Source organism: Camelus ferus, chromosome 17 (genome assembly GCF_009834535.1).
Source record: "Camelus ferus isolate YT-003-E chromosome 17, BCGSAC_Cfer_1.0, whole genome shotgun sequence".
NCBI classification, from domain to species: domain Eukaryota; kingdom Metazoa; phylum Chordata; class Mammalia; order Artiodactyla; family Camelidae; genus Camelus; species Camelus ferus.
Window position 1 is genome coordinate 12,416,371 of NC_045712.1, and position 27,003 is coordinate 12,443,373.

Below are 27,003 nucleotides of genomic sequence, written 5' to 3' on the forward strand. Positions count from 1 at the left end.
CCAGATGAGGAAACTGAAGAACGGACCTGTCAAGGGAGTGGAGTCAGGAGGTGCAGTGGATTCCATTCCCATTGGACCCAGTGCTGAGTTCCTGTTTCCCTTAGTAGCTTGTCAGGATTTTGTCTTTTGCTTCCCCCATCCTTTGTGCCTGTCACCACGCCTGGTTCATGGCATGTGTCGATAAAATTTGAGGTGTCTAATGATGTGTTAGGCTGGATTAAACTGAACTCTGGGCTCTGGTGCCTGCATTCTTGTAGGTGGTGGAGTTGGACTAGGTTCTGAAGGTTCTAGATGCGGGCTTGTTACACCAGGCACATCCTTTATGGGAAAGTGTACCTGTGAGTTCTGAGTTCTGATCCTGCCAGGCTGGTCTTCACACGTCCAAAATACCACCCATGTGTTCTTGTCCTTGCGGAGAGTAACCGAGCTTCACACTTGGGCAGACAAACTTGTCACAGACAAAGACTTTGACATTCTGTCTAGCTCCTGGCCTGCAGATTGTACGTAACTTGACGGAATGAAGGATGAGTGATCTCATTTTAAGAGTGTCACTGCATTGGTATTTTTCTGGAATTGCAAAACAGCTCAGAAAAAAAAAAAGGTCTGGAAGAAATGGAGGAAAATAGTAGTTTCTTTGCAAGATGACATGCTCAAGTCATGCCCCTCTGTGTGTCGTAGGCAACACAACAGGATCCGCAGTGTGGAGGGGAGTCAGCTGAAGGCCTACCTGTCCCTGGAAGTGCTGGATCTCAGCTCCAACAACATCACGGAGGTCCGGGGCGCCTGCTTCCCGCACGGGCTGCCCATAAAGGAGCTGTAAGTGCCTCTGTTCTGTCGGCAGAGCCCAGGTCTGGACGCGGGTGGGTGTTACCTCCTCTTCTCTGTGGTCCGGCTGCGGCAGCAGGACAGGCGCAGGCCTCCTCTGTCTTTCCCAGCAGGGCAAGGGGCAGGGGACCCAGGTCCATTGTCTTCTGTGAGCCTGTTTAGGGAGCATCTCCAAATCCAGCATGTTGTCCTGACTTTACAGGTGGGTGCGGAAGCTGAGGCCAGGAGAGGTGAAATGACCTAACAGACTGACCCCTTAAGAGGAGGATCTAGCCCTTAAAGGCAGGGCTCTATTGGCCACGAAGCCGCTTCTCTGTCCCCTTCACCGAGGCTGCCTCCTAGGAAAGCTTAAGAGACATGCTCGGGGGTGATTAGAGCAGTGACGTAGGAGGGAGACCTCTCTGCTGAGGCTCAGCCGGTCAGGACTTATCCATCCTCTGAGTTCTCTCCACCTTCTCCATCACTTTGTTGAGCTGTTTCTCTTCTTCCCATCCCAGTGCCCGTCTCACAGCTAGCCGATGGTAGATGGAAGGAAAATCTTGCTTTGGGGAAAACGTTGAAATCTCAGGCTAAAGAGACAGGTTAGGGGACACGCGAGTTCCCTGCATTATTACTGCGTATATTTGGGGGATCGATTGTGAGGCTGGTTGAGGGGTTGACGTGACCCGTCTGTGCAGAGGCCAAGGTTAGGCACACAGATTTCTGAGACCACAAGAAGAGGCATGGTTTCTTTCTCAGGCTGTATCCAGGGGCGAGAGCCGGAAACAGGTGGCCTTGCCCACTCCGTAAGCCGATGTAGTGGTGCTCAGTCCCCATGGAGGGCTTTCCAAAGGGGTCCAGCTGCCACCTGGCACTGCCTTGCTTGGGACAAAGAAACCACAGCTGCTAAACTGAATTGCAGTGACCTTCTTGCTGCACGAAAGCAGGGAGGACTTTCTATTTTGGCAGATGCTGGCCAGGATATCTTCGGCACACAGACTGTTCTTTAATCTGAAGTGTTAAGAACAAACAGTCCAGGTCCATTTGCAAAGAATCCTAATGTGCCCTGTCTTGGCCGCTGTCTGGTGGAGACAAAAAAAATGCCTTCTTCGCTGCCCTGCTCTGATGGAGAACATCCTGTCTGGTCCTTTTCCATTTTGCTTAAGTTGCAAAAAGCATCACTGGCCTGGGGAAGGCTGGAAGGAGAGAGTTGAGGGTAACTTCTCAGAGGAATGACCAAATTGTTACCCCCTTTTCTCTCTCTCTTTTTTTTTTTTTTCTTACTTGATATAATTTACATGCAACAGAAATCTACAGCTCTTAGCTGCCAGGGCAGTGTGTTTTGGGGGGGGGGGCTTGCATACCCTCTAAGTGGATGTCCTTTGCAAGTATTGCTTGTTTTTTAAAGGGACTCCATGCAGATCTCTGTTTTAAAAAAATTTTTTATTGAGATTTAGTTGGTTTACAGTATTAGTTTCAGGTGTACAGAACAGTGATTCAAAAATTCTTATAGATTTTACTCCATTTATAGTTCTTAAAGCACTGGCTACATTCCCTGTGCTGTACAATAGATCCTTGTAGCTTATTTATTTTATACACAGTAGCTTGTACCTCTTAATCCCCTCCCCATGCCTTGCCCCTCCCCCTCCCTCTCCTCCCTGTTAACCACTCTTGCAGATTTCCATAACTAGAATGTTTCTTTGACATATTTAAGATCATTAATATGAATTGGTTTATGCACATTTATTATATAAATCGTACATTGAGACCCGCTTCAAAATTAAAGGCTGTGTCCTCAAATTATCCACTCTGATCTTGCCTCGCAGTGGACTTTCTGCTAACTAAAGCTCTTCCCGCCCACCTTGAACTCAGACCCTTGCGTAGCAGGTGGTGAGGAGGGACTCCTGCAGGCCTCCCAGCTGGGGTGTGTGGACGGCTGGGGTAGAGGGCATAGCCCCACCTCCCTCTCTCCTGGGGTAGCCACACCGATAGCCACACCGACCACAAGCATGGCGAGCCCTGGGCTTCCGTCAAGACTCCCATGGGCGGTCCTGATAGCCGTGTTCCCCGGCCCTCCTGTCTGGGAGTGATGATGGGCTTTGCAGCCTTGGGATGACAAACGTCTCACTGGAAAGCCATCCATCTGGGTGTGTTTTAGCTCCTTTTCCCAGCGCAGCCAGGTCTGGTGTCTGTAGCAGAATGAGGAAGGCCTTCTCCTGACCCCCACCTTTTCTCTCCCAAATAATTTCAGCAACCTGGCGAGCAACCGGATCAGCACCCTGGAGTCGGGAGCATTTGACGGTCTGTCAAGGTCACTGCTCACGCTTCGGCTGAGCAAAAACAGGCTCACTCAGCTTCCTGTGAAAGCATTCAAGCTACCCCGGCTGACACAACTGTGAGTACAGAGCCCCGCACTTTAGTTAAGCTTGGCCAAACTTTATGGAGGCCCGATTTCCCCCGGGACCTTGTTCCAAACGCACCCCCTTCCCTGCTCCGCCCCACCAGCATGCTCTGCGTGAGCTACCACGGATGGCCCTGCGGCAACAGCTAATAAAAGCAGATTAGAAGCTGGGTCTGGTGCCTGTGGGCTGCCTCAGGTTGCTGAGAAAAGGTCACTGAGGACACACACGCTTGTCCTCGCCGGCACTTTCCAAAATGCATAAGAATCCTGCTACGTAGTGATCTCAGCCGACACTCGGCTGTGTGCATTGGGGTCCTTATTTATCTTTGAGGTTTGGGTGTTTTTTTTTAAAGGCACCCGTGTAATCCCAGCTGTGGGCGTGATGGGGTCCACTGCTCCTTGAGCAGTTTGAGAGGAAGTCAGTGTCCTCAGAGGTAGGGAGCAAGAGATGGGCCACCATCTCCATCTCCTCAGTCTCAACGTAGTTGACTGATGATTTTTATTTTTACAGAAAGGATGTGTTTTTTTTTAGTTTTTTGACCACCACAGCTGAGTGCCTTCCTATAATGGCGCAGGGTTTGGAGTCAAAAGAATGTCTATTTACCAGAACATGATAGAATGTTCGTTCCCTGTTTTTTTGTTTTCCTGTGTACCCCTCCTCCTTTTTTTTTTTTTTTTTTTTTTTTTGAGCAGAAGGGTGTATCTCAGGAAAATAAGCTGATGTTGGAGATTTGCCTTAAACTGAACAAAACAGTTGTTCATGACCAGGTTTGGTGGCAAGGTGGGGTGCGCCCCCAGGCTGTCACTGCAGTGTTTCCCCAGCACACCCCAGGCATTGGGGCCCAGCCGTGCTCTCTCTGCTCCTGGAGAAGCTCTCTGGATGCTCAGGAGGTTGTTTGGGTCATGAGACACTGTGAAAGTATTCAGGGGAAACCCAGGACTTTCTGGTCAGGCCGTATTCTCCCGCCCCTTTCCCCTGTGTTACTGGTGGAGCCAGCCCATCCGGACTCCTGAAATCTTTTGGTTAACGGAGGTTGCATCACACCGGGGTTGGAAGCCCACATGTGTGCTTCGCAGTGTGTCAACCCGCCCCACCTCCGGAGTGTAGTCACGTCTCTCAGTCAATGGAGACTCAACTAATGCCTCGGCGGGAGGTGTTGCTGTTTGATGGCCAGTGGTTGGATTTTCCTGGGTTGAGGCAGCTGGTGGGGGTTTCTGCTGCTGAGTTAGGAGACAGCTCCCCCAGGACATTCACATCCTGAGTCACACCCACCTCCTCGCTGCAGAGTCATGGGAGTGCGGGGAGGAAGTGAGAGCACTCATCACGTGGCGGGGGGTGGGGCGTGGTGGGACTGGCCTCTGGGGAGCTCTGCGCCCCGCTTTCTCTCCGAATCAGTGCCCGGTCAGGGTCAGTGTCAGTGTGCACATCCATGCTTACCGGGACCTCCTCCTGGTGTTTTCCCCGGGGCCCTCGTGGGGATGGTTGCAGATGGGATGTGTGCAGGGGATGCTCTGAATCGCCGACTTTGTCTCTTTAGGGACCTCAATCGGAATCGGATTCGGCTGATCGAGGGCCTGACGTTCCAGGGGCTCGACAGTTTGGAGGTGCTGAAGCTACAGCGAAACAACATCAGCAGGCTGACGGACGGGGCCTTCTGGGGGCTGTCCCGGATGCTCGTGCTGTGAGTGCAGCCTGGCTGGCAGAGGGCGCCACAAGTGGGATGACCCCACCCCCTGCCCTGCGGGACTTTAGCCCCTCCCCACTCAGTGTCTTGGGGGACTTTGCCACACCTCAAGGGGTTTTCCTTGCAGTTTAGGAAAATCTCTGAGCAGGAGTGCCAGTGGATGCGGGAGAGTGAGTTGGCGGGTGAAGGTGGAGGAGAGGGCTGTTTTGCTGGAGCCGCCTCCCTATCCCCGTTTCCACTCCCCCCGCCCCTGCCTCCTTGGTGAACAAACCGTGGGCTCCCTCCCCACATCCTCTCCCTGCTCCCACTCACCCCAGGAAGTTCCTTCTCTCCCTGTGTCGGGTTTGACCGTCCTTGATGTGCAGGTGGGCCAGAAATGTCTAGTTCATCCTGAGAGATTTGTTTATGTTTCGTGAGTGAATCAAGCCGCTCCGTGCAGATGTTCCACTTTTATCAAGGGAGCGCTCGCTCCAGCCAGATGTGGAGCCTGCCTGCCACAGCCACAGAAAGCGGCGACAGAAAACCATCTAGTTGGGGGCAGAGAAGGCAGTCATGGATCTCCAGTTTTTAAACACTTCAGTGTGTTTATTTTTTATCAAAAGAAACATGTACTCGTAATTGAGTAAAATCAGATAATAAGACAAGCGGTCTTTACCCTCCATCCCCAAGCCCCCATTCTCTCTTTCCCCCAATTACACTCCCAAGAGGCTCGCCCTCACTCATCATTTCTTTTTTTTGTGTTTCTCTGTAGTTCTGCCTGTGGTTATTCCCAGTCGATACACTTACACCACTATCTTGACGTGTCAGCGTGAGATTTCTTGCTTTACAGGCAATGGTTTAACTTGCTCAAGACACCCGCACCCGCTTCCAGCCTCTCCAAGCCACATCACTCCATTTATGTCGTTCAGTTGTTACCTTTGCAACTGAAACAGAAAACAGAAACTCTAGGTCTAGTTCCATCAACTCTCTGTCCTCATTATCAGAACTGAATGTTGATGTCCACACCACACACCCACACGCCCCCCCCCCCCACACCCACACACACACGGTAAAATGACGGTGAGCACCATTGTTTTGCTTCCTCCTCTCATCGTTGTTCACCCGTGAGTGGCTCTACCTCTGTTTTTACATATTCAAGAACACTTTTCCTTAACATCCTTGAAGCTGTCATTTTGGACTTTGAAACCTACATGGTCGTGTGCTGGGTGAGCTGGGAGGCCCAGAGAATTCTCAGGACAAAATGGGGTAGCACATACCGTTTAGTCTCTATGTTGAACGCATTCATACAAATTGGGGGGTGAAGAAAGAGTTGCCTTAGAGGCTGTTTGTAAATTAAGGGCTTATTTTTTGAGCAGAAGCAGAAAGTAAGGTGGGTGAAAGCGAAACCTGGTTGCCTGAAGCCCTCATAGTACTGAATGTGGCGCAGCACTTGAATTACCAGCTTGTGTTCACGAGGCCAGTCCCGTGGGGCGGCGGCGTCCGTGGCCGGGCTGTGTGGCATCGAGAAGCCGGGGAGTAGTGACGTCCTTACTTTAGAAACCGAGCAGGAGCTGCCTTCTCAGCACAGTGCTGAGATTCTGACCTGCCTTTTCGTCTCACGACAGCCCTGTGGAGTTGTTGGGCACCTCCGCTTGTTGGATGTTCAGGCTCTCCCAGCCAAGTGGCAAAATTGAGATTTAAACCCAAGGAGTCTGTCCCCAGAGCTAAAGCTGTATGTCTTGGCTTGGGAGTCCAGAGCCCAGATTGGTTATTAGCCAGACCTGGGCTTGAATTCTGGCCCCTCAGGGCTGGCTGAGCTGTGGAAGGGTCTTAGGTTACCAACCTTCTCTCAGCCTCAGTTTCTGCATCTGAAAGATGGGGATAATGACGAGAGCTTGCTCCCCGGCTCTCATCTTTCTCTTCCTTGAATGGGCCCCGCCTTCTGCTCGGAGCTCCTCTGCCCACAAGTGTGCCTGGTTCGCCTGTACTCAGCTAAAAAGTTCGCTTCTAAGAAGCTTCCCCTTGGCCTCTGAACATCTAAAGCATCCTGGGTTCCTCAGCACCCTGTGCGTTGCTTTGCTTGTCACTATCCACCCCTTGCGCAGGTGTGCGCACATGCACACACACGTAGGTGCACATCTCACACATCTTCGGCACTGTTGTGGGATCCTAGGTGCCAACCGGGCTATGCTATGACTCAGGGAAGCTGCCCCTTGGCTGGCTGCTCGGTGGGTGGGGGGGTGTGCCCCTTGGGGGTCCGTCCTCACCCACCCTGTGCGGCTGTCCTTGCAGGCACCTGGAGTCCAACAGCCTGGCGGAGGTGAACAGCGGCTCGCTCTATGGACTCTCGGCCCTGCACCAGCTCCACCTCGGCAACAACTCCATCTCCCGAATCAACCGCGACGGCTGGAGCTTCTGCCAGAAGCTGCACGAGCTGTGAGTGTCCCCGCTCCGCTCTGTGGGTAGCAGTGTTCACAGACACGTGGTGGCTCCTCCAGGGAGGCTCGAGGCTGGCACATCCCCCAGCCCAGCCAGCTTGCAGGGAGAGTGGATGGAGCCCCCTAGGTGGGCCTGGAGGGAGACCCCGCGGGCCTCAGTCACTGGAGCCTGACTCCCACCTCATTTCCAGCCTGCATCCTGTTTCAGTTCAGCAGGGGCTGTTGTGAAGGACAGCTGTTCTTTTGGGAGGGGGCCTGGGGGTGAGGTAATTTTGGTTGGTTTGTTTATTGCTGTATGTATGTATGTATGTATTTAATGGAGGCACTGGGGTTGGAACCCAGGACCTCATGCATGCTGAGCATGCGCCCTACCCCTGAGCTGTACCCTCCCCGCTAGGGACCGCTTCTCAAGAACGTCTGCGCATGAGCAGCTGCAGCAGGTGACATGCGTGTCTGTAGTGAGCGGGCCCACGGGCGGATTCAGTCCCAGGCACCACAGTAAAGCAAATACTGTGATACGGTATCGTTCCCCAGCACATGTAAAAGCATCTATAATGCTTCACTGTAGCCCACTTGAGCTTGCAGTAGCATTATGTCTAAAAAAGTGATGGGCAGCCTTAATTAAAAAATACTTTATTGCTCAAAAATGCTTTCCATCCTCTGACCACACAGAGTTGCCAAAACCTTCCATTTTTTTTTTAAAGGCAGCGTCTACAAAGCACAATAGAGCAACACAATGAACGAGGTATGCCCGTATTTGGGCTCAAACACAGAAAGGACAGTGACCCCGAGAGCTGGCACACGGACAGTGGGAGAACTGCTTCAGTGTAGTTCCCCCCGTCCTTCCCTCAGACATGTAGCCCAGGCACCTTTTCTTCCCCTACTTGCGTCCCCTTTGGTCGTCTGTTAGGGAGGCTCCTGTGCCAGCAGGAATGTGTGCGTACACTTTGCATAAAGAGGTTCCCCAGACAGGCCTCCAGGCCAGGGGCTGGATCTGCTGCGCTGGGGCCTACGGGTCCTGACACCAGCAGTGAGCGACAGGCTCTCTCCTGGGTGGGGAGGGCTGGGGCCTGGGCTGTCCTGCCATGTCCCGGTGGGTTGTTGCTCATGGAAGTGGGATGGCCCAGGATATGGAGGACACAGCCCCATGTCTATAAGGTTGAGATTTCTTGAGGAAAAAAGCAGCTCCTCACCATGGTTTTGGTTTCAGTTTTATATGTTCAAGGTTTCTCCATTCTAGTCTAGTCCAGTATGTTCCTTTACTTTTTTTTTTGAAGAGAGGCTGAATGGGTTTTCCTTTTTTCTAGGCTTCACTGTGGGAAAAGATTCAGCCACTGAAGTGAATGATGAAGGGGGCCAGGCCTTTGTCTGTCTTGTCTGTCTGTTGACCTCACCAGGCAAACTTAAGAATATGTTTAATGTTCATGCTGAGTCTTGCAGTTGGTGTTTTTATCTATTCATTCACGTTCTCCCCCTTTCCCTCATTCTGCCCCCTGTGCCATCCTCCCCCACCCCCTCCATACCCGCCCCACACTGACCTGGAGTTTATATCTCAGTGAGTCTCTCATTACCTAATGGAAAAATCAATAGTCCTGCCTTTTGCCTCCAGGCTCACTTTCCTTGGGTTCTGTGACTGTGCGGGTATGTTAACCCTTTGAGTTTGCCTTCCTGACCATCCAGGCAGTGCAGCTGCCCGGTATTCTCACGTGGAACGGGATGGCTTCTGAAAGGCTCTGCACTCAGTAGGCTGTGACCCACTAGGGAGCTCCCTGCAGGACCCACGTTTTCCTGCTGTCCAGGCCCAGGAGCCGGGGGAAACAAATGAGGTCTTCCCCGCCCTGACACTGAGCCCGAGCCCACGCACTTGCTCAGGCGAGGAGCCGCCCCGGGTCGTGGCGGGTGTGCGCGCCCTGGTGCTGAGGCAGTGGTGAGAGGCACGCTCCCTGTGCCCTTCGGAAGGGACGGAGAGGGTCATGGAAGTTTGCCTGACACCCAGGGAGCCTTGGAGCCAGATTTAGGGTTGTTCTGCAGCATGTGTGTCCCGCCCCTCCTTTAAGCTAAATTCTTTAATTGCAGGTGAGGATGTAACTTTGGTCTCCTGCCAGGTCTTTGCCAGTGACAGACACCATGACTTATTTCTCCTGGGGAGAAAGACTGTCACTCCCTGCTACCTTTGAAAACTTACTAATCTTCTCCAAATTTATTTTCCTTCCTCCTGCCCCAGCCCAAAGCTCCCATTTTTCAACGACAGTTGACAGATATGCTAAGTAAGCAGCTTAGGGCTGTCCGAGGAGCAGAGGGTGTGCTGGAAGGAAGGAAGGTTCGATTCTGATGCTCAGGGAAGGTGGGTGATTTGGGGGTATGTTCCCTGTCCTGCTTACAGTAGGGGGATCACGGTAAAAGGCGGGCGTGGGTGAGGGCAGGGACACCCAGATGGGAGAATCCAGTCCCTCAGGTGCTGCCCAGGTTAAGGCCTGGTGTTTGGGGAGGAACGCTTGCTCGAGGCAGTGGCTAGTGGTGCCCTCTGCTGGCCGATTTCGAGAGGCTAACCGGCTCCCTTACTCACTGTGAGAACCCTCTGGGGTCCTGTCCACAGTATCAGGCCGCAGCCATGACAGGTCTTGGCCTCAGTCAGGACCAGCCATGGACACCAGGAGCATGAAGGGGATGGAACTTTGTGGGTCTTTGTTGTGTGACCTTGTGTAGTCCTCACAGTTTACAGACCTCCTTCCGGGAGTCAAACTGTATGGGTTTCGGCCCCAGTGGGTTTCTGGCTGTGAGATCTTTTTGCCCTCAGGATTCTTGTGGGCCTGACCCTTCTCAGTCTGACCCAGATTACTGGCCAGCCGTGATTCCACATTCAGGAGAAGAGAGAGGGCGACCATGTGACCCAGTGGTCACGTTTGCTTTCCCCTTCCCTTTCTCAGGATTCTATCCTTCAATAATCTGACCCGGTTGGACGAGGAGAGCCTGGCCGACCTGAGCAGCTTGAGCATCCTGCGCCTCAGCCACAACTCCATCAGTCACATTGCGGAAGGCGCCTTCCGGGGACTCAAGAGCCTGCGTGTCTTGTACGTCCTTCAGCGTTGGGTTGATGGGAGAGCAGAACAGAGCAAACCGGCGGCTCCGCCAAATTCTCTTCTCACTGGTTTTGAGTCAGAATTGAGGCCAAAGCTGACCCTGTGGTGTGTGCAGAGTCTCAGACTTTCATGTAGTACATCAAAAAAGAGCTGGTTGAGCCGAAAAAGGTCACGCTCCCCAGGGTGGTGCCTGACATGATGATGATTCAGAAATCTTGTTGTCCCCAAGTGTCGCAGTTGCACCTGGCGGGGCGCGGGGTCCTGCAAGGAAGGCGTCCCAGGCTGTGCGCAGCCACTCCCAGCATGGGTGCCAGTGGGCCATCTTTCCATCCTGCGCCTTCCCGGGTGGCGTCTGTGTTGAAGTCCTGAGTGTTTTTACCTGAGCCAGGTCAGTGCTGAGGCGCGTGTCTCGGGCTGGCATTGCAGCTTCTTCCGTGTGCAGGACGCCCGTCTCCCAGAGAGGTGGTGAGCGAATCCTGTCCCGCCTTGAGCCTCTTTAGGGTCACTTTGACAAAATCATGTCGTCTCCATCTAAGTTCCCAACAATGTGGAAGAAGTTGTCAGAAGTTGCTGCAGGGGGCTTTATTGGGGTTATAGTTTTTCAGTTGTTGGGTTCTGAGAACTTTCAGGCAGCAAGAACAGAAGGGCGTCTGGATTTCGACGGGCAGTGGCTGTGGGTTCCGAGGCCTCCCTCCCAGGCGCGCCCCCTGCAGGAAACGCGGCCCGTTCGTGTGCGATGGGAAGGAAGGCCTTTGCACTTGCACCTGGCAGGGAGGGCAGGGGAGGCTTGAATGCCGGGCCGTTGCTGGTGGGGGGCGGTGTGAAAGGGCCTGACGCCAGGCTATTCAAGCTGAGGTCGGCCTCCGAGCCCTCGCAGTGCCGAAGAACAAGGCCAGGAACATTCAGACCGAGCGAGCCAGAGAAGAGAGAAAAACTCTGGCAGCCAAGGCGAGGAGCAGGGGGCAGGCACACAAAGCACAGCCCCATGTCCTGGGTTTTTCAGCACAAAGATAATAGGGAGGGACCCACTGAAAGGAAAAGTCCCTTCCAGCCCCAGGATCTCGGCTCTCGGAGCTTCCTGCTGTAAAATAAAGGTCAGAGCGAGTGTTTCACTTTGCAGTCAGAGCTCCCCTCCCTGCTGCCAAGAACAGCATCCCTTTCTGTTCTTGGCCTGTGCCTGGCAGGGCTTAGGAGAGGAAGGTGTAGGAGACCTTGTGGAAAGTTGGAGAGGGCCAAGCCGGGGCAGCCGGGGGCCCTGGTCGCCAGGTGGGACGTCTCCCCTGGCGCTGTGACCTGCCCTTGGAAACCCCAGGGCAGAAGCTGAGTCATCGGCCTTGTGATGTGCATTGTTGGAGGAGACTGGGCTGAAAAGTTGGCCTCATCTTCCCATCCTGGCAGGCGAGTCGCAAGTCTGACTCAGCACCCAGATGTCCCTGGCTGGGAGTCAGCACCTGTGCAGGCCCCAGGGGGAGACGGGGGCTCCGGGCTCCAAACCCACTTGCCAGCATGGTGGTGGCCCCAGGGAGGGCCCCGTGCCCGTGCCTCTTTGTTCCCTCACCGTTTCCTCCATATGCCTTCTGCGGTTTCTCGATCAAGTCCAGGAAAGGGACCCTGGTTGCTATGAAGGCACATGGGAGCCGCAGGGCACCTTTCAGGCTCACTCTCAGAGCTGTGGCCAGAAGTCCACTCTTTGGGGACAGAATTCCAAGCAGACTTCCCTCCGTGCCTGCCCTCTGTGCCCGCCCTCTGTGCCCCTTCCCCTGGGGCTGGCCTTAGCCAACAGGGGCGCAGCAGATGGAGTCAGGATGCTGTTGTCATGAGGCGTGTGTCAGGTCTGTTGAGGGGCTGAGAGAGGCAGGCCGCGGGGCAGGGTGGCTCAGTGGTCACGCCTCTCATCTTCACCAGACATTCCGTCTGTGCACCTAGCACACCCCAGGACGGTGCGAGTGTCAGGCGGCCGCCTGGGTGGGAGTCTGTTCTCCCACTGCAGACCGGATGGTGAGCTTTCTGTCTCCTCCGCAGGGATCTGGACCACAACGAGATTTCTGGCACGATCGAGGACACGAGTGGCGCGTTCACAGGGCTTGACGGTCTCAGTAAGCTGTGAGTATCGGGCGCGGGGCCGGCTCCCTGGCCCCCACACCTCCTTGCCGTGTGCCCGCCCGGGGGAGCCCTTGCACGCTCATCTTCTCTTGTTTGGGAAGAAAAGCCCGACTCAGGGCAGGAGACATGGCGACCTCTCGGGCCCGCGGTCTCCTCGCTGCCCTGGGCGTCGGTGTCTTTGTGGCCAGAGAGCCGGTGTGGGGGCTGTGGGGGCTGCTCTCCCGCTGCGCTCTGGACTGAGGCAAAAACGGCCAAAGTTTTTTCTTGTTCTTTGCTCAAAGGAGTCTTGCCCTCTCACTCAATTTCTAGAAATCCTAAACGTCTAAAACCAAGCAACTCTCAACAGTTTTGAGTCTTCAGGCAGGATTTTTGTTGTCAGTCATAATCTTAAACGGAAACAGTTATTACCGGGGGTGGTGCAGTGGCTCTTTTTTATTCAAGGTTTCCGGTGTTTGGGGTTTTTTTTTTAAGCTTCTAGAATTCAGTAGTTATTTCGCGAGGCGCACGCGCGCGCGCTTTGTGTGTGTGTGTGTGTTATATCTAACTATCTCAGGAGGCCAGGCTGTGTTATGCAACCTTCTTGTAGTTGAGGAAAGAGAGGTGAAGGAGCTTTGCCCGAGATCACACAGCTGGTAGGCGGCAGGGCCAGGAGTCGCCTGTGTGGCTCCGAAGCCCGCGTCGTGCGTCCCTCGTCCTCCCTTCTTTGTGCCTCTTACCAGCACTTTCTGTACTGCCGCCCCAAGAGCATCCAGGAGTGGGGATGGGAGCGATGATGACTCGGGGCAGGTTTGGAGGAGGACAAGACAGGAGACAGTCACCCCTCCATCTTCCCCGGCCTGTTTCGGTGACAGTGAGCCAGGCGGAGCACAAGCGTAAAGTAAATATTTGGAAAGCAGCCGTGGGAGGCGAGGCTCCAGGACAGTCTGTGGTGGGAGGGTCTTTCTGTGGAGTTAATGTTCCTAATTTGTTTTGAAAAGTGGGGTTTTTCACACCTCTGATCCTTCTGAGAGTTCCAAGTAAGCGAAAACCGTTTTGGCTCTCGGAGGACCCCATCTCTTCCCGAGCACCCTGTGTGCTGTGGGTGGGTCAGGAAGGCCTGTCAGTCTTTTCACCCCTAAAAAAAAAATGCTGCCTCCTCCCCCACCTCCTGGGCCCTTTTCCCAGCCAGCTTGGGAAGAGCCAGGACAGCAGACGGGGGTGTCTTGGATCAAGGGAGCCTGCGCTCAGGGTGCGGCTGCTGTGGGGAGGGGGCGGTGGGCACCTGGATGGCCATGAGGCACAGGCCTCACTCTGCGTGCCTGCCTGGCCTCTGCCTCTTTGTGACTAATGGATGGCTGTGGTGGGGACAGTGGACAATGCCATCCAGTCCTTCACAGACATGTCCTTCTGGTGGAACCTGGAGCCATTTCTGGGTGTCGTGGCTTCCAGGAGGCTCAGCCCTGCCATGGGGGGGAGGTGAGACCCCCGTGGGCACCAGGGCGCCTGGTTCTGCATAAAGCTGCAGAGTCCATAGCCTAGAGCCGCCTTCCTGTTGCCTGTTTCTCTCCCCTCAGTGTTTTCTCCTATTCTGACCTGCTGGACCACGTCCGGCCGTTCCACGTCAGGTCCCGGCAAGGTGGCAAGAGCGTCGTGTTCCTTGCTTGTGCTGGGCTGTTTGCCATGGGCTCCCTGGGAGCAGTGGGTGAACCTTGACCTGTGACGTCCAGTCTCCTCCCACCCAGGTTGCATAACACAGCCTGGCCCCTGGAGAGGTGGATTCTGATCAGAAGCTTGGGGCTGGCGGCTTTTGTATGCTTTTGAAAAAACCAGATGCACACAACTGGGGGAAGTTGGGACAGTAATGGTCATTCCTTAATATGATTAAAGATACAGTTACTTAGGTGGGATGGTACCGTGGTTACATTGCAAGAGAAAACAAAGAATCTCCTTGGGTAAAAGAAGAAAGCTGTGTGCTGCTGATTCCCAGTGGTCCAGCCGGGTGGGGACGGAAAGCGGGTACAGATGAAGCAGGTCTGGCCAATTCGACGACGGGTGCAGCCGTGTGACAGGCACATGGGGTGCACGACACTCTTCTGTCCGCTTGTGACGGTGGATGAAATCTTCTACGTTGAAAGGGAAGAAGGAAAGCAAATGCTTTCCTGTGAAGCTGGTACACAGCTCTGGGTAAAAACCACTGTGAGCGGCATGTGGAGGCCCTTCCTGCCTTGTGAGGGGTGGCTGGTCCCCCCCAACCTCTGTTGGGCCTGGACCCACCTTCCCAATTGCTCATTGTGTTGAGTCAACATTCGCTGAATGGAGGAAGGCTTTGGTCTTGGCACAGCACTGCCTGGCACGGCGTCACTGCCTGGACATGGTGCTGACACTGCATCACCTGCCCTGTTGGAGCGGCCTGGTGGCGAGTCTGTTGGATCCATTAGATGTGGGGGGTGTCTGAGTGGAGGAAGCTGCCCCCCCAGAGCTGCCAGATCCCACGAATGCCTTCATCCCACGAGGCTGCTGTCAGGGCTCTGAATCCCCTGGACTGGCTGGGTTGGCCATGGCAGCACCTGACAGGTGGAGGCCAGGCCTCTTCCTTCGAAGGAGAAGGTGGAGACACTCTCTGGCCTGCCGTGCCTGAGGCCAGCCCGAAATTGTAACATTTCCCAGGAAAGGGACAAGTGAGCAGCAGAGCCATGGAAGGCTTCAGTTCTGTGAAGAGCGCCCAGCCCTCATGTGTCCTGCTGCTAGACACAGCCATTCTGGATTAGTTCTTCAACCCAGAGCTTGCTGGCAAGGCATTATCACCCTCCTACCCGACAGCCCCTTCCAGAATGTTCATGGAGCACCTGCTGGGGGCCCACCATGCGTCATAGCGTGTGAGGAGGGAAGGGAGACTTTCTGAGCACAGGGCAGCTGCAGAGAGGAGCGTCAGTCACTTGTGTACGGCGGGGATGCAGGTGTGTCCCCGCGGTTCCAGCTCTCTCCCTGCATCCCTGGGGGCAGGGGCTGAGTGACACAGCTCATGGCTGGAGGCGGGGTGCACAGGTCACGGTCACTCCTGGTCAGGGTCTGCAGGGCTGCTTTAGTGAGAGCCAGAAGGCCCTTGGCCGGGTTGGCTGGGGATGAGGGAGAGGACCTGACAGATGCTTCCCAGGGTGTCTGCTTCATGTGGGTGATGTGGGGCCCTGCTCTGGGAGCCCTGGGTCAGATGCAGCCTTGTCCCAGGAGCCCCCAGCGCGTGGGGCGGCAGGAGTGTCCTCCTGGTCCTTGGGCCCCGCCCTCCTCTCGCCACACAGTGGCCTCTGATTGGAACCGTCACAGTCGGCTAGCCCAGCCCTGCCCCCGCCCCCAGACGTCTGCTGGGGGATGTGAGGACCTAGTTTAATCCAGCAGCCAGATGATTAGTCCCTGCACAATTGAGAACTTGGGAATTTGTTTTATTGCGATTGTCACCATTAGGAGTAACAGCTTGCCCTCCTTGTAAAAGAGGTCAGTGTGACTAATATTTAATGGGTGAAATAAAGCACAGCTTTTTTCCTGAATCTCGTAGACAGAAGACTCCACTAAACAGTTCAATACGTTTTCCTGGGACCTGGAGCCTGGGGGGGGCGGTGAGTAAGTGGGAGGCTGGCCGCGTGCTTAGGGTGGGGTTCAGTGCCCCATGGGCAGTGCTGGCTGGGCGCGCTCGGGGATGGGGGCCGAGGTAGCGCAGCCACCGGGTTCCTGGGTGTTTGGCTTATTTGTTTTAGAATAAAAGCCTCAGACTGAGTGATTGTAGAAACTCTCTCAGGACGAGGTTGTTTTCACATCCGCGCAGGCGGCCTCCGAGGAGGGGAAAAGGCTAAGAGGTGTTTGATGTTTGTGCGCCTTTCCCCTCCAGAGGCTGGGGACAGAGCTGGCTTTGTCTAAGGGCCGAGACCAGAGTTCCTGGTGGGGCCACGTCAGCCCAGGACCTGGAGAAGAAGCCTGTCGGGACGCAGGGGGGTTGAGGCAGCCTGGGGTGCAGCTGTGTGGGGAGCAGGTGGTCCCCCGGGTCTCCGGGCGCAGGCTAGGTCCTCTGCACGTGTGCACCCGTCTCCCTGGAGGCGGCCTTCTGGTACTTGCCCACGTGTGCAGTGCCAGGCCGTCGTGCCACCTTTGTCTTTCTTCCCTCTTTCCAGGGAAGGGTTGGTGCCTGCCGTTTCCCCTCGTGGGTCCCCACACGCAGGTCTGAAGGTAGAGCTGGCCTTTAGTCGAGATCTTTCCCCTGATCCTCAGTGTGATCTAGACAAGGAGTCCCCACTCCTGGTGAGGGGCTTAGCCGGCGGGGCTTCCTTGAAGGCTTTCTGCCCTAACCACCTGCACTTGTTTCCTCAGCGTCCCTAGCCCAGACCAGCGGTTCTGAGATGTCCCAGGAGCTGACTCCCAGCAGCCCATGTTGTTCCTCACCTGCCCATCAGAGAACCCTGGTGGACACACAGAGAGCCCCCGCCCCGTCAGCCTGACGTCAGCTGTTGGCTGGCAGTTTCCCGGGCTCCCATGGAAGCACCCGATAAGGGGGAAGGGAAACTGAAACCACGATGCTTTTTATCCCCAGGGTCCAGGCGCTTAGGGGCCACCCCCACCCCACGTCCAGACACTGCCCTTCTTTCCTTTGGATGACACAGCCCGTGGAAGAGGCCGTCGTCCCTTCGACGCGTACAACGCAGGGGCCAGTCTTTGGTTTCTGAGAAAACTCTTGGCAGTCACTGCCAAGACTGTGGTCGGAGTTGCGTGGAGACAGGACCCCTTCTCACAAGCAGATGGTCCAGGTCCAGGCCTTGTATAGCCTTGGAGGTTGAGCTTTGAGGACTTGTCTATGTGGGATGGATTTAACGAACCCTGGGCCATTGGCATCATATAAAATCTGGGCTCTTACTAAACAGCTGAGGGGCCTTCCCCTAGGCAGGGATGCAGCTCACGCAGCCCACGTGCACTGAGGGTGCAGAGAGCTGGGGGCCTTCTCCATGGTTGCATGCTGTCCTTTCTCTTGACTCCTTTGGGTTCCTTTTTCCCAGAATGCAGTTTTTAGAAGTGGGTGGTAGTTTTCAGTCCCAAGAGCTTGCTCTCTAGACCCAACTTCCGCTCCCTAAAGCAGTGATGAGTTCACCCCCTGATCCACGAGACCAGGGCCATACTTCACCCTCACCCGTGGGTGGTCCCTGGAGAGAGACTGCCCGGGCTGGACCGGGTGATTCCCACTTAACACCACAAGGGGCCTTGCTAGGCGAGACGATGCGTGCAATTCCTACCTGTCATCACTGTTAAATTCTAATGAAGATAAAAGTATTTTATTTCAGAAGGGGGAGGGCCCACCTGCTTCAGACATGTAATCTCAGCGCAGGTCAGATTTCCACCTGCCTCTCTGCGGACAGACTTACCAGATAGCACCACCCTAATTGTGTCTTCTGTCTCCCCACCCTCCCTTGTCTGCTGCTCTCCCTCCCGCGGCCGCCTCACCTCTGTTCCTGGCTGTTTGGAAACTGCAGAACTCTGTTTGGAAACAAGATCAAGTCCGTGGCTAAGCGAGCGTTCTCGGGGCTGGAAGGCCTGGAGCACCTGTGAGTATCTTGCCAGACCTTCCCTGACCCGCGGGCCTGCCAAGTGCGGCTGCCGGGGAAGTCTGCTAGCAATTTAATCGCATCTTTGTAAAGCGAGAAACAGGCTATTTGGAAATGCCAGCTGCTTCCTGCTCATTATAAGTCAGCTTCATCTCTGGCCTTCGTGGTGCCCTATTATATGCCAGGAACGGTTTCAGAACGTATGTCCACTGGGTGTTCAGATGTGCCCCACTGCGTCCCCCCGCCCAGCCTCACCGCCGCCCGCCCCTGCTCGGGCCCTGCCCCCCGACACTTCCACGAGGTCGCTGTGCCCTTCCTCAGGCCGGTGCCGCCCTAAAGCAGCCCCGCAGCGCTGAGTCCACCCTGGGCGTCGCTGGGCATTCCGTCCTGTGCTCGCCGCCGAGAGCCCGGGGGGAAGGGAGGGGAAACCGGCCCGGAGAAGCTCGTGCTGTCACCTCTGAGGGGCCGCCTGTCGTGCTTGACTCCTAGTTTGTCTGTGAATCAAGTGCAACCGCAATTCTGTTGGGAATGCTTTTTGCCTGTTGACTCGCTGAGCGGGCCTCGACTGAGCGCTGATGCTCCCCTAAAGGCTGGCGTGGGTCCAGAGTAATTCCGAGTGCCCGTGTCGCTGTGGGTGAAGTAAGAGCCACCCGCGGAGGACTTAGGACACGGGTGTCCGGCTAGTACCTGTGGTTCATCGGCAGAACCAGGGCTGTCGGGCAAAATCCCTGAGCATCTTGCTGCAAACACGTGGCTGACTTGAAGGAGCACTGCAGCTTCTCTGCCTGACGGAGAGTGTTCTTTTTCAGAAACCTTGGACAGAATGCGATCAGATCTGTCCAGTTTGATGCCTTTGTGAAGATGAAGAATCTTAAAGAGCTGTAAGTACCTGGGGTTCCGTGGCCCTGGTTAACAAGAAGAGCGAATTTCAGAGTAAGAGGTGCCTTCGTTGCGTCTTGCCCCCTTTCACAGGACTGCTGTGATCGTTTATTGCTGTGTAAGTTAGATGGTCTCAGCCTGCTCTGTAGGGGGCAGATTTTGGATCGGGGTCAGCGCACTTTCTCTTCCAGGACTACAGTGAATATTTTCAGCTTCGTGGGCCGCAGGGCGGGCCTCTGCCAGGACGACTTGAGTCTTGTAGCAGAGAGCAGCCATAAACAACGCACAGACGACAGGGTGTGGGTTTGGGCCAGTAAATTCCTGTTACAAAAACAGGTAGGGGGCCTGCAGGCTATGGTTCACTAACTGCTAATAAACTCTCCTGTAAAATGGATAATCAGCCCTTTAAGTACGTCAGGGACAAGTTTTCATCTTTTGGGGGTGCCCACAATGAAGGGTCTGTATTAAAGAGCTGGGTGGGCTGTGGCCGGGGCAGAGCTATCCATGGGATGCTCACCCGAACTGTGGGGCAGCGAGGCGGCGCCCAGCCCATGTCTGTGTCCAGGGCCCCCCGGGGGGTTCCGAGGCCACAGTGCTGCCCTGCGGACTTGCCCCGCAGGCCCACGGGTTCATGGGTTAGACAGCTTACCTGTGTCCTGGCTCTAGCAGAGGAGCCCGTCTGAGTCTTCAGGCAGCCACACCCAAGTTTCCTTCTCCTCCGTGTCTGGTAATGTGATGCTGCAGCCTTTGGGTTTGGATTCTTAAAGCTCTGGCAAGATGGCAGGTGCCAGTGGCTGTCATCTCTGCACCCTGACCTCGTCCTTGTTCCCGAGGCCACTCCTTGACAGGGGCGGGAAGGGTAGGAATGGGGAGACAGGGAGGCAGAGTCCCCGCAGCTGGAAACCACAGCAGGAAGAAGCCCCGGGGGACGGTCCTCTGGGTGAGTGCAGGAGTGGAGGGGAGGCGGCCTGGGCCCCGCCGTGCGCCGCTCAGTGTGCTGTGAGATTCGAGTCTATCGAGTTGATCAGTTCTTTCTCAGAAGGCTTGTGATCTCAGGATGGGAGTTTGTGGAAGGATTGCTCCACGGATAGATGTGTGATAAAGCAGGTATCGCAATGCGTTCATTGTACAATCTAAGTGGTGAGTCCGTGAGTGTTCACTGTGCGTTTCTTTCAGTGTTTCCGTTTTTGAAACTTCCCAAATACAGTGTTGGATCTGATTAAAGGGAAGAGGGTATTTTGAGAGAAAGAGGGCAGGACAGGGAGCGATTTTCCTTTTTGCCTCCAATAAACTCAGGTTTCCTGAGGCGGTTTTCTAATTGAGAATAACTGGACCCTTCCAGGTGCCTGGCACCCCCCTCTCCCCCAGGCTTCTGCGTGGTTCTGAGGACTCAGCCTTGGCCCCCCTGCCTGGGCTTCCCATCAGTCGCTGCATGTGCCCAGCTGTGGCGGGCCCTGGGCCCAGCCCTCTGATGGGAGAAATGGTTAATCCCACTTGGTCATTTTCTTCCCCCATCAGATCAAGGCAGGTTGTGCTGGGCACTTAGTCATCCTCTGGGTAAATTTCCACGAGCGATGATTAGAAACACACTTGGAGTTGGAACCATAAAAAATGCACAATGGAAGCCAGTGGTGCTGGGATGGCTGGAGGCGGCTGCCCGGACGGCCGTTCTGTTAGCAGTTGATAAGGCTGCACTTCTAGTTGGAAGAGCAGCAGGAGTCTGCAGGGCCTTGGGGTCACCGCCAGACCCCCGTCGAGTCATTCCAGCTGGCCCTGGTCTTGGAGGGAACGTGTGTGTGGAGGGGAGGTCAGGGCCCTCACTGTTTGCCTCCGTTTCTCTCCGGATAATCCTAACTCATTCTTTAGGACAGCCTCTTCCCCTCAAGTACCCACTGCCTTCTGAGGTCGGGACCCCTCTGTTGGAGGAGTTTCAGGTAGGAGGTTGGAGGTTCTCCAGGGAGTTCGGCCCCGCACATACCCTGAATGTGTGATATGAAGCTTAACCCTTTCCGTGCACACTACTGGTCATGGATAAATGTCAGATTTGTTTTCCCCAGTTTGTTCTGTGGTTCAAAGGAAATATGTCCCTGTCCCCAGCAGAAGTGCCTGAAGTCTCACGGGATGGCCCAGCGTCACCTGCTGGACTTGGAGGTGCAGTGCCCAGGCCTTCCTGCAGAAACAGGCAGGCGCATCAGCTGCCCCCTTGCTGGGAAGCTGTAGGTGCTTCTGACAGTGGGAGAGGCCCTTTCCTCTCTTCACTCGGGCACCCTTCCCAGCGCCACCCACAGCCTGTCTGGGAAGCTCTGCACGTGCTGCGTGGGACGCGGGTGTTTCATCCCCCCGCCTCCGCCTCCTCCAGTGACTCCTCAGCAGAACAGCGTCCCACGTCTCTAAGGACAGACCTACCAGCCCATCAAATAAAAATGCAAAACCTAGCGCTGATTTTAAGGTCTCATGTGGGCAAGCATCCCAGTTATAATGGCTCTGAGCTCAGTTATTCAGTCTTTGAGAAAGCACTTTCCACAATGATTTTAATGGATGAAAATGCCCCGCCCATCTGGGAACGGTGAGAAACAGGAGGGAAGAGCAGATCGTGTATGTAAGTTCGTCAGCTGCGGGGCCTGTGCCGTCCAGTGCATGGCCTGGCCCGGGACCAGTTCGACGGGTTCTGTACTCAGTAGACGAAGGCCAGAGCATGAGAGAAGAAAACAGGACACGGGCCTGAGGAAGGTGGTGGGTGGAGGAGCTGTTGCTATAGCATCAGCCCGCGGGAACTTTGTGGAATTTCTAAGCATCCCAGCGCCCCGCTTTATCCCCACGTACCAGAGACAGTTTATTCCAGGGAAGCCCATGCAGTGACTCCTGTCTCCGTCTCCATCCTCGTCGCGGGCTGCCCTCCCTTCTGCAGCCCCCGGCCGGAGGTCTTCCAGGAACAGGGCCGCTGTGCTCCTCGGCTGACTTATCTTCGAGTGACTCCTCGGGAAGGAATGTCCGCTGAGATGGCGATTCCGATTTCTGTTGAAAAAGCTTATCCTCAGTTGTTGAGAAATGAAAAAGAAAATATCCTCTGTTTTGGTTGGAGCCTCCCAGAACCCAAGTTGTGCGTTCTCATGCTCCCTGGGCAGCGGCAATTAACTAACGAGCACTATTTAGGGAGCAGGGCCGGATTCTGCGGGCCTTGTGAGCAGTGCTGGTGTGGACAGACAGGGATACACACGCGCATGCACGCACGCACGCGGGCGAGCTTACATCTGGAAGTAAGAAAACACAAAGCTTTGCCAAATGGAAGTATGACAGCCATGGGGAAAAAGAGCCCTTCTCAGGACTCGTTTCAGAATTTAGACCAGAGTCTGAGCGGAGAAGCTCCAAGCGTATATCAGGAGGATGGGAAGTGGTGGGTGCTCCTCATGTGTGGCGGGGTCAGAGGCCGGAAGACGACGTCTGGGGCCCGTGAGAGCAGCGGCTGGCTGAGCGCGTGTGCGAACCCTGGGTTGTGGCTACTTGAGTTGAGGTGTGGTGGCTCGTTAGACATGCAGACCCTGACCTGCTGGGCCAGAGCTGCCTGTCATCACAGCCTCCAGGTAGATTGTACGTACTCCTCTTGGTCCCCAGGGAGGAACCGGGACAAAAATCATCTCCCCTTCGAGCTTGCTGATGTTCACGACAGAAGCCGGTCGAAAGCGATGGATCACTCCGGACCCTGCAGGGGGAAATATCCCTTCTTTGTGGTCATGCCTCACGCACCCCTTCTGTTTTGCTTTCAGCCACATCAGCAGTGATAGCTTCCTGTGTGACTGCCAGCTGAAGTGGCTGCCCCCGTGGCTGCTGGGCAGGATGCTGCAGGGCTTCGTGACGGCCACCTGCGCCCACCCAGAGTCGCTGAAGGGCCAGAGCATCTTCTCTGTGCCACCAGACAGTTTCGTGTGCGGTAAGACGGTCGTTGTGATTTCTAACTTTTTTTCACCAAGGGCAAGGAGGCCAGGAGGAGCTCTTCGTTATGGGAGTGATTCCTGTGATCAGAGTCAACCCCAACCCATGGTTACCAATCAGCCGCTGGATGCAATTTATTTCCCAGTGAAACCACACGGAGTATTTACTGTGCCGTTGCCTCATTATGTGGTTTGTGGAGTGCGTGCGTTTAATCAGGGGGGAGCCTGAGTTGGTTCAGTTACAGGGAGATAGTTGTGTTGTTTCAAGACGGCGCTGGTGCCCGGGTTGAGCTGTGAATTTACTCAGCGTATGAGGCCGGGCCTTTAATGTGTGTTTCTTTCCATCCCCAAGAATGAAAGGTTAAATGCAGGAAAGCACGAGTCTCGGGAGAACAGTTACTATAGTAAAAGAATTCCTTCGTGTTGACTTGCACTCTTGCTGTGTCTTCAAAGCCCTGGAATCTGCACTTACAGCTTTAAATTCTTTTTTTTTTCTTCTGATTGTTGGAATGTGGTGCTTGCCGTGTTTTTGACCAGGGGTGGTCGGGATCCAACTTCAGTTGCAAAGAGCACAGAAAATGGTGAACAGCTGAGCACAGACACACGCGCACACAGGCACTCACTCACACATGGCACGGACGTGCACGACACACGGCTTCGTGGTCAGTAAGATGTGCTCAGAGAATGAGATCAATTTAGAGTTGTTGCTGGTTTGTGCTCTAAGCAGGAGCGAGGGGGGCATTCCTAGTCCTGGCCGGAACTGCTGGGCAGGTGGGAGTCCTGCTGCCTTTCGTGCCCCTGGTCTGCCCTAAGCCTTGGGTGTGATGTCCCGAACAGGAGCTCCCCTGGGGTAGGGGAACCCCCTGTGATCCACTTGTTACTTTTGGGGCACAGCAGTAGCCAGTGTGCCTGCCGAAGTCCAGGCACAAGGGCTCCTCTTCCACGTGTCCGCCCACCACCACTTCTGAGAGCAGGCTTGCCTTCCCTTCTCCTGATCCAGTCCAGCAAGAAGCCTTAAAAGTACCGAGCTTTTTCTTACTATTCTTCTCATGGGAACTGTGCCCACAGCCCGCATCCCCCAGGATAGCTGTGCCATCCGTGGTTCCTCGGGTTCCTGGCCCCGGGCCGTTCTGCTGCAGTAGAGCTCCCTTGAAGTTGAGCCTTCGGCCCCTTCCTGCCACTCAGCTGCCGCAGGGCACGAGCTTTCCCTTTGGATGTGAGCCAAGGCAGGACTTGGGACACGCCGCACCCAGCGTCCTGCCTGTGGCCCTGGCATAGTCTGAACCGCAGCAGCTAGGACACATTGCTCAGACCCACATGCACATTGTCAGTCAGGCTCCCTCCCAAACAGTTAGCAAGTACTAACAGGTATCACAGAAACACTTGCGGGAGAAGAGAGTCTGAAGCTCTGGGGGGCTCTCCCACTGCTGCTTTTTTGTAAAATAGAAACAGAACCACTTCACACCTACTAGGACAATCAGAATCAAAAAGTCAGGTACCAACAAGTGTGATGGAGAGAAATCTGAACCCTCATACACTTCAGGTGGGAACGCAACGTGGTGTGTGTCGCTGCTTTGGAAAAGAGTTTGGAAGTATCTCAAACAAGCCCAGAGTGACGGTATGACCCAGCAATTCTACCCTTAGGTAAATCCCCAAGGCATTCGAAAACTTATGTCCACATAAAAACTTGTGCATGAATGTTCATAGCACCATTCATTATACTGGCGTTAAGGTGGAAATGATTTAAATGCCCATCAGTTGATAAATGTATAAATAATATCTGGTACAGGCATACAATGGACTGAAAATTACTAGGTCATAAAAGGGAATCAATTGTACAGCATGGATGAACCTTGAAATACAAAGCTAAGTGAAAGTCATCACAGAAGAGTGTCTGTTACACGATGCCATGCACATGAAATGTCCAGAGTAGGGAAGCCTACAGGGGTAGGACGGAGACTCCTTCCGCCTGGGGAGAGGTGGAGGGAGAAGGGATGACAGCTGAAAGGTACGGTTTCTCTCTGAGGTGATGAAAATGTTCTTGAAAATGACTGTGACGATGGTTGCACATAATTATGAATATAATAAAAGCCATGAAATTGTACATTTTAAATAGGTGAATAGTATTGTAAGGAACTTACATCTCAATAAAGGTGTTTTAAAAAAGAGAAGTGTAATTTACATATCATAAAATTCATTCCTCTAAAGTGTGCAAGTCAGTGTTTTTTAGAATACTGAAAGTTGTGTAACCCTCACTATTGTCTGACTGTGTAACATTTCATCACCCGTGAAAGAAACCCCATTGCCATTAGCAGTCACTCCCTGTTCTTCCCTGGCAGCCTTTCCTCTATGTTACGTGTCTGGTTACCTCTTCTGTACATGTCATGTAAGTGGAATCCTACAGGACAGTCCCTGTGACTAGCCTTGTTCACTTTGTATAATTTTTTTTTTATCATGTAATAGTACTTATTTTTTTAAATGGCTGAATAAATATTCCATTGTATGGGTAGACATCGAGCCATTCGTCAGATGATGGACATTTAGGTTGTTTCCACTCCTGAGTTATAAATAATGTCCTGTGAACGTTTGTGTACAAGTTTGTGTGTAACCTCTTGGGTGTGCACTAGGAATGGAGTTGCTGGGTCATACGGTAACTCTTGGCTGAAGTGTTTGAGGAGCTGCCCTGCTGCCTTCCAGAGTGGCCGCACCGTTTTACATGCCCACCAGCGCGGTGTGAGGAACTCGGTGTCTAGCCATCCGTGTCCGCACTTGTCACTGCCTTTCTAATTCTACCCACACTGTTGGATGTGGAGTCTCCCTGTGGTTTTGAACTGCATTTCCCTAATGACTAATGACCTTGAGCATGTTTTCATATGCTCATTGGGCCTCTGTATATTTGCTTTTGAAAAATGACTGTTCAGATCCTCTGCCTGAGTTATAACTGGACCATTAGTCTTTTCATGGTTGAGTTAAAAGAGTGTTTTATATATTACGGATAGTAGATCGGCAGCAGATAAAGTTTGCCAATATTTTCTACCAATCTGTGGAGTTTTTTATCCATTATTTTATTTTATTGACATTTGAAGCAAACGGTTTTTAAATTCTAGGTCCAGTTTCTTTTTCTTTTTTTTTTTTTTCTCATTTGTAATTTTGATGTCATACCTAAGAAATTACCAGAGATGAGGTCGGGAAGATTTACACCCATGTTTTCTTCTAAGAGTTTCACGACTTCAGCTTTTATATACTCCTCCAGTTTTGTTCTTGTTGAAGACTTTTTTTTTTTTATTGAAGTGTAGTTGGTTTACAATGATACGAGTTTCTGGTGTACAGTACAGTGATTCAGTTATATACACGTTATTTTTCATATTCTTTCCACGATGGTTTGCCGTAAGATAATGAATATAGTTCCTTGTGGGAGAGTGTTTTGACTATTCTGGTTCCCTTGCGTGTCTCCATAAACTTGTTGACCAGCCTGTCAGTAACCACAGGTGGGATTAGGGGGGTTACCGTGAACCTCTAGATGACTCTGGGGAGTCCTGCCGTCGTCATGTTGAGTCTCACCAGTCTGTGAACATGTGCTGTCTCTCCGTGGTTTTATAGCTCTTCTTCAGTTTCTCTTAATGAAGGTTTATAGTTTTCATTGTACAGGTCTCACATGTCTTTTGTTAAATGTATTCCTACTTTTTTTCTTTTTTGGTGTTATTTTGGATGGAGTTCATATTTAATTTTTAAATTTTTCATTGCTAGTATATAGATATACAATTGAATTTTATGTTGATTTTTGTATCCTGCAACTCTGCTGAAATCATTTATTAGTTCTAATAGCTTTTCAGTGAATTCCTGAGGATTTTTTAAAATATATGATCATGTCATTTGCAGAAATACAGTTTTCTTCCTTTCCAGTCTCAGTGGTTTTTGTTTATTTTTCTTATCTAATTGCTCTGGCCAGAGCCTCCAGAAGTGTTGAATAGAAGTGATGAGGGCAGACATCCTAGTGGTTTTCCCGATTTTAGGGGAAGAGCATTCAATCTTTCACCATTGAGTATGATGTTAGTGTGGGTTTTTCATAGATGACGACTTCTATTGAGTTGAGGAATTTGCCTTGTATGTCTAATTTGTTGAGTATTTTTTCTAATTAAGAAAGGGT

The 27,003-nt window shown here is 53.4% G+C and overlaps 1 protein-coding gene across 2 annotated transcripts in view; it reads left to right on the plus strand.

Moving 5' to 3' along the window:
* The window catches only part of LRIG1 (leucine rich repeats and immunoglobulin like domains 1), a 111,348-nt gene that overhangs the window by 74,392 nt on the left and 9,953 nt on the right, over nt 1–27,003 (plus strand). For both annotated transcript variants that reach the window (XM_032458124.1, XM_032458125.1), the window contains exons 4-12: nt 679–816; nt 3,056–3,199; nt 4,744–4,887; nt 7,162–7,305; nt 10,235–10,378; nt 12,410–12,490; nt 17,977–18,048; nt 18,858–18,929; nt 22,692–22,855. In XM_032458124.1, the coding sequence (XP_032314015.1) occupies nt 679–816; nt 3,056–3,199; nt 4,744–4,887; nt 7,162–7,305; nt 10,235–10,378; nt 12,410–12,490; nt 17,977–18,048; nt 18,858–18,929; nt 22,692–22,855 (1,103 nt within the window). The remainder of the gene's footprint in view (nt 1–678; nt 817–3,055; nt 3,200–4,743; nt 4,888–7,161; nt 7,306–10,234; nt 10,379–12,409; nt 12,491–17,976; nt 18,049–18,857; nt 18,930–22,691; nt 22,856–27,003) is intronic.